This window comes from Dermacentor andersoni, chromosome 3, assembly GCF_023375885.2.
Source record: "Dermacentor andersoni chromosome 3, qqDerAnde1_hic_scaffold, whole genome shotgun sequence".
NCBI classification, from domain to species: Eukaryota; Metazoa; Arthropoda; class Arachnida; order Ixodida; family Ixodidae; genus Dermacentor; species Dermacentor andersoni.
The window spans coordinates 134,971,510-134,985,580 of record NC_092816.1 but is presented as its reverse complement, the minus strand read 5'-3'; the positions used below and the strand labels follow the sequence as shown (position 1 = coordinate 134,985,580).

General features: G+C 45.6%; 1 protein-coding gene across 1 annotated transcript in view; it reads left to right on the top strand.

Moving 5' to 3' along the window:
* Positions 1-885: 885 nt before the first annotated feature.
* Positions 886-14,071, top strand: part of LOC126525038 (uncharacterized) — an 81,603-nt gene continuing 68,417 nt past the window's right edge. Inside the window, exons 1-2 of the mRNA XM_072286771.1 lie at positions 886-953; positions 7,001-7,092. Coding sequence (XP_072142872.1) covers positions 7,005-7,092 — 88 coding nt within the window. The 5' untranslated portion in view covers positions 886-953; positions 7,001-7,004. The remainder of the gene's footprint in view (positions 954-7,000; positions 7,093-14,071) is intronic.

The following is a 14,071-nucleotide window of genomic DNA, read 5'->3' as shown; positions in this document are numbered from 1 at the left end:
GACCGAAAGAATCGGGATGGTATTCTAGCATTTATGACGTACGCTTTCAAAACTGCGAGACACGAGACGACTTGCACCAGCCCACTCTTTCTTCTGTATGCACGCCCGCGTCGTTGTACTCAAGACAGCGTCCTCTCTTTGTCGACTACTGACAGACGTTCTATAGCTGAAACCCTCTCTTGCCGAACAAGCTCGTAGGCTTGCCTTATCTGCATACGCTAGATGCACAGAACACATCAAAGGCGAGATACAACAGTCGCCACCACCTCGTTACCTATGCCTTTGGCTACTTGGTCTGGTTCTGGATCCCACTACGAAAACGCAGTCTCTGCACAAAGCTTTTAGGCACAGTATGATGGACCTTTCCTGATACTCGACCGCCTAAGCGAGGTGAACTATAGCATAACGCGCCTCACCACAAACGGCCGATGTTCTGCCCGAACTAGTATAACGCATGTCGCCAGGCTCAAGCGATACACCCAGCGCGAGGCCACCTGACTCGCCCAGCGGGCTTAGTCTGAGCGAGATGCAGTGTAATCGCGCGTTTGTACGTGCGAAGCCGAAGGGAAGGAGAGATAGAAGAGAAGGAAGAGGAAGACTGTTTTTTCTGTCTGGCCGCCTCTTCCCATCCACTGCTTTCACGCCGAGCCTTCTGAATGAACGTCCCGCGCTCTGTAACAATATCATGGGGCATTATAGGGCTGTCGCTGCTTAGGACAGCGCAGCCATTTCGAAGGTTAGAGTTCGAAGCTTTCTCTTTGAATTAGATTGATGTATAGGAAGTCATACAAGAAATGTCTCCTATTATCCACGCACTTGGCATACGCTGCGAATGATGGATAAAATGGGCGGAAATATATGACGCATAATAATCTCCTGACGAGTAATCAGTGCATGTATTCGATTTTCTGCAGCTCCTTATCCTGAATCTCCTGCCTCACATTCCGGCTGCCGTAAGTGCTTTTTCATAGAGACAGTGCGATTGTTTTATATGCATGTTACGGAACTGTGGTTGAGAATTACGTGAAATCATGCCTTCAACAAGCCGAAATTTTGTTTGGCTCGCCTGTACGGCTGCACAGGTTTTATTAAGAGCCTTCATAGTTGTAATGGCGTCGGCACGAAACTCTCGTAGGAATATATTGTTAGAGGAGACGAGAATTCTTCGCCTGCTTGAATTGGCATCAGTAAGTTCTGACTGCTTCTCGCTTTTAGCTGTGATGACATACATGCGACGACTCTCCCAAAGCGCTTCCAGGTATGCGTCACTGCAAAATTTGTGTTTAGTGTTTGTGCTTGAGAAAAGACGACCAAATTATAGCTGCTACACCAGAATAAGCAGTTTAAAATGAAATCTATAAATAGTCCTCCAAGAAGTATTTTCATAATGAGAACATTTTCAAGGGTAGCTCCTGATGTTTTCTGTTTCATAAACATATTGCTTGATATGAGGGTTTCCAGTCCAGCAACCGTACCAGTCATACTAAAGCGAAGCTTTCCTTCTCTCTTTCCCCCACTTTGGGGTACCGGCTGCAGGCTGCTGTCTTGCGCAGTTGGCACGTACCAAATGTATATAAATCTGCAGACCAACACTGCACATAGTGGAGAGAGAGGTAGCCCGATGCGTTCGGTAGTGTACATAAGCATCGACTCAAGTTCCGACACAAACACTCCTTCGTCATCATGACGTCGTCGTCATTCTGTCGTCATCATGTTGGCGCTTTCATTTCATTATCAGTATTCCTTCGCAGCTATGGCGTTGTCATCGTTCCCCCGTCTTTACTCTGTCATCGATCGTCAGTGTGTTGTTTTTAGGCCTTCATTTCGTCACTATTATCGCGCCGCCGTCATCATAACGTCATCGCTTTTCCATCGCCATCATTCATACTCGCAATTGCATCGTCGTCACCACGTGCTCGTCATACAGGCGTTGTCGTGACATCGGGGCCATTCCACCATGGACTGTTGGGGGTATTCGTGCAGTGTCATCATCTCATTGTTGTCATGTGGTAATCATCATTCCACGTCGTCATGCCATCGTCGTCGTTCTATCGTCGATATGCCTGGGATCGGAATGTCCAGGCACCAGATGTTTATGCTGTGCGAAACATTTACCAGTGAAAGTGTGCCCAACTTAGTAGCGTGCTCTATACTGGCGAATGGTCGCTAAAATAGGAACAGCGTTCTTCGTAACCAGCAATGAAAACTTCGCCTAAACTGATTGCTAAACTTGCGGGATCCGAGTGAAAAACTAGAACGCTTGGCATACTTTGAGGGAACTTTCGCCTTTTTCCGTTTCCACGATACACGTGATGCTTCAAGAAGGTCTGTGCATTAAGCTTTCTCGGAGACTACTTGAAATGAAGTAGGCCACAACCGACGGCAGCAACATATACCGCTATTGAATGTAGTAACTCACGACCACTTGCGGCGGTGGGGGAAAGGCATGCTCTGTACTACTCAAATTGTTGGCTCGAAATTAGGAAACAAGGAGCAATTCATTTCTTTATACATGCCTTTCGCCGCATTCTTATAAAGTTACAAGCTGGTTTGTGTTCTTCCAATCATTACGATTATTCTTACCTAATTTAATATAACAGTAGGACAAAAGACATTGCGTGGTTGGCAATAAACCTGCCAAGGGTTAGCCGCCTTGCTGCTTCTGAACTGGCTGATCACATTCCACCACATAGGGTGTGCCGCACTCGACTGTGTTGTCTCTTAAAGGAAACACGCGGAGGACAAAACTGCAGATGTTTGTAATGACGGGTTGTTGGCCCATTTAAACACCGTGAAAGGGATGAACAGGTAGTACTTTGTTTGTCTTTCTTGAAAAACATGTGGCTGTTCGCCTGTTTTTCACTCGCAATATGCCAGTGCCAGGAGCACCGAGCGCGTGAAAATAGGGAGATGTACTGCACAGGTATAGCATCAAAACGAGGTTTCCCACGTATCAGTACGACATCGGTTTTGCTAGTTGACATGAGGACAAGACATTTTGAGAGGTAGCTTTTGTTTAATTTTTTTGCTCATTCTCAGCCACCCCTTGCTTCATATTATTTTCACATTTACCTTCGCTGTTGTTGACTTTTTCGTTGTTCATCTTTTAATCGCTTGACTTTGATGCTTGTGAGTTGTTAATTTGTTTATCAAATGGCTGTCAATTCATACACCTGATACGTTCTACTTGAAATTACCTTTCTTGTTGGCAAGCTGCTCATTTTCTTTTTCATTCTTTTTCTTAACGCCACGGAGACTATACCCATGCCACGTTGGCTATATTTAATACTTCTCGCTTTTTTCGCGCATATATGTCTCTCCTAGAAATTATGAGGGCTGCAGAATGCAAGAGAACGCAACACTGGGATAAAAAGCAGGACAAGGCGCTGACTTTCAACTAAAATTTAATGTCACGTGCCATAATTTATGCAGAGGATATCGCCCAGATCACAAAAAGAAACTTCATAAACAAGCACAGACCAAATTACAATTAACCAATAATTAATACTCAGCGCCTACGTAGCTCGTTTTTGTGGTCCTGCAGTTAACCATGCCTTCCTGAGTGTTGCTAAATGCCACTTTTCAAAACTGTTCTCTTCGGGCATTGCACCTTAGGTAATGCTTACTGAACGATAGTGAATATAGATTCACTATATATACTCAGGTAAAGTTTGGGGCAATTGAGTTTCTCATTCAGCTGCTGTATAGCTCTATTCGCCACGCATGTGGCTTTTCTGACGTTCCGGCTGTCCTTTGAGACATTTTGAGACATTGAATGCGAGAACTTCGGAAGGTTGTCGACCGCTTTCACTGAAGCGCCAGTTTTTATGTTATGCTTCTCGCGCAAACCCAAACCTTCGGTAGAACTTCTGTCACTTCAATTGCGAGATGAAGCTATTGTGTACATTGTGACGCATATACCTCGCAAACACTGTACTATATTTCCGATCCTACCCGAGCGCACAGGCCGATTCAACAATTTACTGCCACGCATGCGCCCCAACAGGGTGTTTCAGTGCTTTTCTTCTGACCATAAAACTTCTTTGAATTTTTGCGATATAGCCTTTTCACGACGGTCTCGTTGGCCCCGCCACGTTTGATCACGTGGTGATTCGCTCATTGCTTGCTTCAGCTGTCTTCGTTGTCTCCGTGTTTACATTGAACGTGCATGACGACGGCGGGGCTGAGCAAACTTCTGTTACGACGGATATTGTAGACAGTGACTGGGTGGACGACACTAAGCCTCGGCCACAACTCCAGTGCACATGTAAGCGCTTCTAGCGCTCATTGCTCCTTGTGGAAACTGCGCTAGCAGTTTATACAGTGCGTCTACTGCAAGTGTGGCTCGAAATGTAGTGCAAGCTATACAAATTTTCCGCTTATGAAGTAAACAAAGATTAGTGCATTTTGCTTTTCGTTCTTTATTGGGCAAGCAATTTGAAGACGCGGCTTGTCGTGTTTGTGATCCAGTAACGTTTTTCGGAGCGGTGACAGTCCTTTTTTTATACCTAATGGCTCGCTGGCGTGTTCAGTGGCGACATAATAGTTTTTGCGGCGCACAAGGCTTGGAAGGTGGATCTTCAGCACTCGTTGATAGCGTATATCAAGGGCGTATTATCGGTGGTCCTTCGGTTACTCTATGGACTGCAGGAAACGCCCAGCTTCGACCATTCGTGTGCTGTCGGTGTAGTCACCGTGCCCATGCTTTGCCGGATCGGTTTCAAGAGTGCGCCCTTTCGCTCATTCTAGATACGTTCGAAATATAGTGGTGCCAAGTATGCCGGTATGTTGACGTCAATGCGTGTAGACAACGAGCGAGAAACTTATTATGCGAGAAGGCGGCGCTATTCCTTGTATATCTGTGTAGCGAGTGCTACTCACTTTTTCCGCCGTCCCGTGGTTGAAATTTCTTCTTTGGAGGTTAGGCGTACAACGTTGGCGGTTGAATAATTTCCATTTTATTCACGAGGAAAGCCATGCATCATGAAGAGCCGGCAAAACAGGAAGCCCTTACGTAGGTGGCGTCCGTGAACGTGGCCACACAGTATCGTTCCACTCCTTAATATGTCAATGTTTGCAGCCAACTACTCCACACGTCTTCTGTCCACCGTTCGAAATTTTGGAGCATGGATAGAGCACAGGGCTTCAGCTAATATGCAGTGGCATTTTGCGCAAGCTGAAAACACACTAGCACGGCAAAAGCGGTAATGGTTTCGCATTCCTGCGCTTTTGCTGAGGCAACGCGCGCCGCTGCGCCGAGAGAGCCATCTCACTCCTCGACAGCAAAATGCTCAGTAGAAAGGGCTTCATCGGCCATTAAGGTGCCACAGTGGTTTCCGGCGTTAGTAGAAGGGCATCAATCTGCCACTCTGCTATGGCTGAGGCTACGCGTTTATAAGATTTAGTTTTTTTTATCAGGAAAAGAACTTCAGCCACATTTATAAGACGAAAGCCTTAGATGTTTCATGTGTAAAAAAATGCGATGCCCGGTGTTACGGCACCAAAACTGTGTGCCACCAAATGGCACCAGAATTATGCGCCACCAAAATGTGGTACAAAAACCCGCGACAATTAGTGGCAGTCGAATCCACGACCTTGGCTGCGGCGGAGGTGAAGCAGGCGTTAAACACTCCCCGTACGTGGACCGATCCCGAAGATAGTGCAACGCCGGGCCGATCCGCAGCGGAGGTGAAGCAGGCGTTAAGCACTCCCCATACGTGGACCAATCCCGAAGATAGTGCAATACCGGCCCGACCCACCAGGCATCCCTACTTCTAGAAGTTGCACGCTGCGTTAGATGGAGCTGGTTAATTCAAGCAGGCCTAGTTGACGATTAGTCACCGCCCCGTTTCAAAAGGGATGAGAATAAGCCATCATTTTAAATCAACAAAAGCTTCGTATTGTTCCGCGGGTCAAGAGATGCGGCATGTGCGGCGCATAATCTAGATACCTGTGTTTGCTCTTCGGTACACGTTATGGCGCCTCCTCGCAAGGTACAAACCACTGCTGAAGAAGCTAATCGTCGAGCTATGCGCGCGGCTACAAGCAGGCAACGTCGGGCTCAGCAGACCACTGTGCAGAGAGCACCACAACCCGAAGCTGACCCTCGGAGCCGGGCGCACAGTTCAGATGATTCTCGTCAAAAGGACGGTAACAGACTTCGCCGCAGAGGCCCTCCAGTGCGTGCGACCGAACATGGAGTTCCTAAGCAGCCGCTCTTCCAGCTTACGCTATGACTGTACTGGGTGTGCCGCACAGGCCTGTGGCTCTTCCTTTCACATATTCGAACGAGTTTTTAATGAGAAGGGAATCAAAGACACTCTCTTCGCTGAATGGCTAACTTGCCTCGTAGGTTTACGTTCCTAGGAAAACAAGGGGAAGTGACTTTTTGGTATGGGCCCCTGCAACCGCACCGACACGGAGCCGTAGAACAAACATAAGTAATGCCGTTCCTTGCATCGTCTAACTGTCAATTTCTTTTCCGAAGACAAGTACTCCGATTAAAGAGTTCCTTTCTTCACATTCTTTCATGTGTATTTGCACAGTCAATATGAAAGGGGATGGGGGAGGGAAAGAGATAGAGAAGTCATGAGTCTAGATCCGTCGCATGCATAATGAAACGTGTAGCGTACCTAAAGTCGCAATTCAAGTCTGTTACCTTCATGTACTGTAGACGCGCTTTACTCGGTAGTGCCAATTACTGGGGAGCCTCTTTACTACTCTTTCCTTATAGTATCGGTACTGTTTTAAGTAGTGAAAGACCCTCACGAAATCAACCTGTTGTGCTTCTGGTTGCGTGCATTTTATGGCCTCACTTACTGTCTAAGTGCTTTATTTTATTGTTTTGTTAGTCAGTAGCATGGCCACTCAGATTTATTTGGTAACACTGCGATTGATTTGGCATTCAAGAACCTGTTTCACGAATGTGAAATTGGAAAGCAATTATGAACGGTTTCTCTATAATGAACCTTCATACGCAGTACTTTTACTTCATTTCTAGCAAAATGCATCATCCATGGATGCATGTCATGCACATTCTACGCGATTACATCTTGCTTGTGGTCATAACTTCGCCAGGTTCCTTAGGAAGCGGTGAGTTTTTTCTGGATGTTCTTGTGAGTACTATAACAGTACTTCCACCATTTTTCTACTGCTGCAGAAATACTCTTCATGTGAATCTCTTTCAATTGTTCAATTAAGTTAGGTCCAAGGGTTTTACGCGTCTAAACCAAGATGTGATTGTGAGACACACCGTAGTGGGGGAGTCTGGATTATTTTTGACCGCCTGGTATTTTTCAACGTATGCCCAATGCACTATATACATGGGCTTTTTTGCATTTCCGCCCTGTGGAAATACGACCATAGTTGCCGGGATTTGATCTGCCGCCTTCGGGCTCAGCACCGCAACGCAAAGCCACAACGCCGCCACGGCATGTAGTTAACTTCTACCTTACGTTCTTGGCCTAACAAAAGGCGAGGTAAATGGTATGTAGACATATGAAATATTGTACATGGTGCATTTTATTATAAAATATGTGAACTAACATTGATAATGCAGAACACGTCAACGAAACTAGTTGCTGCCCCGATTACACTTTTGAAAACTTCCAGGGCTTTCTTTTCAAAGCGAAACAAACATCTATGTCAGCAAAGACGCAATCATGCTGAAGTTTTGAGAATAAAAGTGTGTAACTTTCTTTTGCTAGGGTGCCTAACTTAAATTACATGAGAAGCCCTTCACGGTTCCCTAAACTGAATAAGCTATGAAAGAATCAAGTGTATTCTAGAAACTGCCTTCAACGTCCCAAAGAAAAAGTGCGTTTTCGAAAGCTAAGGAACGAATGCCACACATTTATACAGGTATGAGGCCACCCATTATAACTGTTAGGTCAGCGCCTTCAATAAACAAAAAAACAAGTTCGTTAATTACTTTTTTTATTTATGGGTCAATATATCAACGTGCGGAATCTTTCAAATTTTGTTAAGGTGAAAAAATGAAATATAGGAGCTCAAAAAGTGACGTATTCAGGCGACATCGTGATGCAGGTGTCGGAAAACCATAGTTTTTTGGAAAAGCTACTAGAAGGAACTCTGGCGCTAGAGACTACAGGACCTATAAGTAATTAGGTTCATCACGCATTCGAAGCATGTGTAGGGCACAGATTTGCATAAAATTTGCAATTCAGGCTTCAAATGCCTTTACGGCGTTCCATATTCAACACTTTCAATAAAGCTTTGTATGAACAATGCATTCATCTGCAATGATTAAATGTAAGTGTTATTGTTTACTGAGCCTAACTGCCTTCATCAAATTAGGAAAATATAACTGTTTAGAAATTTTCAAGAATAAAGAGCGATAAATAATAGGACAAGAATGCATGTAGTCCCAAGCACGAGGATTATGCAAATGCACGTCGCAACCATCATTCCCAAGGTTGATGAACGTCTGCTGCGACAAGGCTCCTAGTAATATTAATCAACAACTCTACGTGGAAACTGTCTTTCGTGGAACGTCATTCTTTCCTTTACGCCAGACATCGTCACCGGCCTGCAGGAGGCGATTGCGTGCACGCTCGGGTGAGTGTCACCTGAGTAAGAAGTCAAGTAAAGCCACGGTGCTAATCCAGGAGCGGAGCATGGATTCATGAAAGCAATTGCGACATTGTTTATTCTGCGGAAGGACGACTAACTCCTTGAGCAGACGCCTCAGTACGGAAGCTTTTGGATTTGACACAGGGTGGCCCGACCGCAATAGAGGCTTGCTTACTTGGGTAAGGAACATTTAGCCGTTTTGGACGCAGGAACAAATTCATAAACGCACCAATCCTACCACTTTCTCAACTTACGCCAAGTGCCCTTCATACATCATCAAAGCCATGTATCGATCACGCAAGCAAACGTTTTCTTAGAGCTTCCTTCACCCGTGCTCGCATTTTTTCGTAATGACATGAACGAGGGCATCCGTCATGAGTCTGAAACGGCCATAGCCAGCAAAATAAAGGAATTTCGTCAAATATTTTTTACGCACTGAAGTAATAATAAATAAAGATGTAAAGGCTTTCTCCCATATTCGTCTATGTGTAAACTACTAGAAATACCAATATTAAAATGTGAAGAAATCTGCCCAGCTGTCGATTTAGGAATCACTGGCGTCCTTGAAGCACTTGGGTTCAGCTAGAGCAGGGGGAAGTAAAGATGTCCGCAATGGAGATTAGTAAGAGGCAATTGGAATATTTGTGGAAGTGGGGAAACCACAAACAACGGACGAGTACAAAAACAAAGTTCACAATAGGTGTTCAAAAACTTTGTTTATGGGAATTCATCGTGGTTTTCTTTGTTCGTTTCTTCTTTTATAACACAGCTGGGAAGTTAGGCAGTAAAGTAACAGGACCTTGCTGGCGCAACCCACCGCCTCGTTCCAAAGGGGATGCTCATAGCATCCATCCATCCATCCATCCATCCATCCATCCATCCATCCATCCATCCATCCATCCATCCATCCATCCATCCATCCATCCATCCATCCATCCACTAAGGTGCGCGTCCAGAGAGGATATATCTCCCCTCTCGATTTCGTTGAGTTGAGAACGGTTGATAGGAGGGGAGAGATGAGGCGGACAATGGGTAGACCCGATGCAGTCGTGAAACGAGTTAATCGGCCTGCTCGGCATGCGGCGAGGCCGAAACAATCGACCATATTATTTGTTCCTGCCCCGCCTTCTCGAAAGAGAGGGCTTCGCTCTACGTCTCATTACGACACATCGGTCTCCCTGCAGCTTGAGCATCCCAGCTACTGTTTCACGGCCGGCACCACGGCTCCGCCTTCAGCCACCTTCTTACGTTTCTGGAGGACACGGGGCTGTCGTGTAAATTATGAATGTGCCGCATGGCTACAGCTGACAGCGGTATCGAACGGTACCGGGCTCTGCAATTGCCTCGACCTTCTCTCTCTTCTCTCTTTTCTTTCTCTAGGTCCACCTCCCCTTCCCCAAGGCGCTGAGTCGTGCTCCCTAGCGCTGCGGAAAATAGCGCCTCTTCCTCTTCACAATCACTCACAGACTAATGACAGCCTTGTCCCCTTCCACTCGCATAGATGGTGGGAGGGCGGGAAAGTGAAAAGGTAAGTTGAGTAGTCGAGCAAACGCAGCAACTACACTAGCGGACAACCTTCTGTGGCTATATAAGTGAAGCTACGGAAGCAAAGCGCGCACAAATGAGAGCGGTTCTGAAAACAGCCCCGCGTTTATTCCATGTTAGCCTAGGCCGGGGCAGCCAAAACATAAACGCCTCATTAATGACAGTTAATAAGACAGAACACACAATTGAGTGTAAAAGTTTACTTATTTTTGCGGATTTTCCCTTCTGCGTCTGGGGAAATGCGAAACCGTCGCGCATGGAAGCTGCATACATTCAGCATCTGTTCCGAGCAGCCAAAAGCCTTCTCAAACGCTGCCGGCCTATTTGGCGCGGTAACTATGTGAGGCAGCCACGCGCCCGTAGCTTTTGCTTCATAACCAGAGAAAGTTGTCCGAGAGTATAGAACCGACAGCGGTTGCGGTCAAACTGAATAAATTTTCGTTTGAGGTACGGTACGGTATGTTTCTGCTAATTCCGAAAAATAAACATGCAAATTTGTGCAGTGGACAACAGACGCAAGGCGTGGAGACGCAAAGCTGTATTAAATCACCGTAGAAACTAGGCGACACTAGGGAAGCTATCACACGTCAAATCAACAATTCTGTGCCCGCTGCGGTGGCCCTGCGTTTATGACATCGCTCGAGCTCGTGGGTTCAATCTCGACCGCGGCTGCCGCATTTCGACGTGAGCGAAACACAAAATCCTTGTGCACGTAGATTTAGTTGCACGTTGAAGAATACCAGGTTGTCAAATCTAATCTTGAGTCTGGCACTACGGCGCGCTTCATAATACGATTGTGGTTTTGGCCCAGTAATTCACTTCAAGTTCAACGCTTTTGCCACGATGCAATGTGTCATGCAAGGCAATGACAATGCTCAGCCCTCCCCGAGGTTATGAACAAAGGCGCACTACAAGACCTCACGGAAACACATCTCTGTGTGTGTTCTGTGCACTCCGCAGACAAACAGCTGCGCTGCACGCAAGGTAACGTTTACCATCAACTCGCTACTCTCGTACTCTCGCCATCAACACCACCGCTAATTATTGTGAAAGCAAACCGTAAAGAAATCTTCGCGTACATCGGTACCCACAGTGCGTGGGATGAGCATCATTTTTATTTTGCACTTATCTTTAAACGATATCTGCTGTGAGTGAAATTTTTGTTTGCCTTTTGCTTGAGCACTGAAATTCTAAAAGCCTCCGAGGAATAATTTTGTCGAGAAACAGGTTTGTCAAGGACATGTTATTAGCAACTTTCACGTTTGAATGGTTTAGCGTCTACCTTGAATATACGGCTTAGGAAAACACATGGCTTACATATACAAAAATGTATACGGAATATGCTGGCGATAGCGGAAACGGAAACGTAGTGCGTGCACGGTCACAGGTGCATATTACAACTATGCAACAAGGAGAAGGACAGCACAGAACTAACGCCTTCCCTTCTGAATTGATTGCAAAGCCTCACGCGCGCACAACGCTGCGCTTGACTGAAGATTTACTTGTTTGGTTGCCAACAACCAAACAAGCGTCCCATTAAGAGGAAGCTTTAGCTCGGGTGCTCCCATCTAAATACATGTAACAGGATAATTCGTTTTTCTCGCCAACCACCGCACCAAATTTTACGAGGTTTGAACCATTTAAAAGTAAGATTGAAAATCTAGTGACTGTTGCTATCGAATTTCTTATTTAGGTCGTCAATTTTTTATTAAAGATTGTCGAAAATCAAAAATTTTCAGAAAACGAAACTATCAAGTTTACAACTCTGTAACTCGTCAAAGAAATATGATATCACTATTCTGTGAATTGCATCTAATAGTACATCTAAAACGGACAAAATTGATATGTCACATATAAACCTAAAAAAAATTCGGAATATGTAAATACTGCTTTTGGAGAACCTTCGTACACGACGTAACAAATTCACGTAAGATATTAGCTGACATACCCAATTTGTCCGCTTTTAATGATCTCATGGGGGCCTTACAGAAGCGCGATATCTGTTCTTGATGCAGAGCTATTAATTTGTAAACTTCGTGCTCCTATTATTTTCAAACTATCGAAATCTTGAAAATCCTTTTGACAAAATTCAGGCCTTCAATAGAAATTTCACTCAAAACAGCCACTCCAATTTAACCTTTTCTCTCAAATGCAATTAATTTCATTAAATCGGTCCAGGGGTTATTCCAGAAAAACGTTTTTGCATTTTACATGTATTTGAATAGGGCGCGTCGGAGTTGGGCCCGAGCTAAAGCTTCCTCTTAAACCTGGTAAAAGTTAGGCTCCGTAAGGTTCAACCGCAAAAGCAAATTAGGTTTTTATATTTAACTTTTTAAAGCGAAGCTGTCTTTGCCTCTTCCTTCGGCTTTCCCACTGCCGCTGTTGCTGTGGGCTGCTGTGGGATGCTGCGGCTGCTGCTGTCCGGCACGCCGCTAACGCCGGCCACGTCAGGACGTAGTTGAGACGCACGCCGCTAACGGTGGCCGCGTCGGGAGGTGGTCGAGACGTGGCCATGTTACAAAAACATAAAAAGCATGTGTTATCGGTGCTTTCTTTTACAATATTTGTTTATGAGCTGTCATTCTCCGAATTATGAGGAATAACTCTGTAAAGGATATGAGACAATGCCGGCGCCATGTGGAGGGCCTGCGCGGTTGTCGTTCAGAATGATTATTGCAACGCTCGCAGCGTCGACACCAGATTCTCTACGACACGAGGCCCTAGACGCTATTGCCTTAGTACATGACAGGAGTGTGGCATAAAGGAAGGACGACTAGAGAAGTTCCTGTCAAGATTTGCGCCGCGTCGCATTTGCACAACGCCCTCTGGACGCTTAAGTAGGCGTCATCATCATCATCATCAGCCTGGTTACGCCCACTGCAGGGCAAAGGCCTCTCCCATATTTCTCCAACAACCCCGGTCATGTACTAATTGTGGCCATGCCGTCCCTGCAAACTTCTTAATCTCATCCGTCCACCTAACTTTCTGCCGCCCCCTGCTGCGCTTCCCTTCCCTTGGAATCCAGTCCGTAACCCTTAATGACCATCGGTTGTCTTCCCTCCTCATTACATGTCCTGCCCATGCCCATTTCTTCTTCTTGATTTCAACTAAGATGTCATTAACTCGCGTTTGTTCCCTCACCCAATCTGCTCTTTTCTGATCCCTTAACGTTACACCTATCATTCTTCTTTCCATAGCTCGTTGCGTCGTCCTCAATTTGAGTAGAACCCTTTTCGTAAGCCTCCAGGTTTCTGCCCCGTAGGTGAGTACTGGTAAGACACAGCTATTATACACTTTTCTCTTGAGGGATAATGGCAACCTGCTGTTCATGATCTGAGAATGCCTGCCAAACGCACCCCAGCCCATTCTTATTCTTCTGATTATTTCCGTCTCATGATCCGGATCCGCAGTCACTACCTGCCCTAAGTAGATGTATTCCCTTACGCCTTCCAGTGCCTCGCTACCTATTGTAAATTGCTGTTCTCTTCCGAGACTGTTAAGCATTACTTTAGTTTTCTGCAGATTAATTTTTAAACCCACTCTTCTGCTTTGCCTTTCCAGGTCAGTGAGCATGCATTGCAGTTGGTCCCCTGAGTTACTAAGCAAGGCAATATCATCAGCGAATCTCAAGTTACTAAGGTATTCTCCATTAACTTTTATCCCCAATTCTTCCCAATCCAGGTCTCTGAATACCTCCTGTAAACAGGCTGTGAATAGCATTGGGGAGATCGTATCTCCCTGCCTGACGCCTTTCTTTATTGGGATTTTGTTGCTTTCTTTATGGAGGGCTACGGTGGCTGTGGAGCCGCTATAGATATACTTCAGTATTTTTACATACGGCTCGTCCACACCCTGATTCCGCAATGCCTCCATGACTGCCGATGTTTCGACAGAATCAAACGCTTTCTCGTAATCAATGAAAGCTATGTATAAG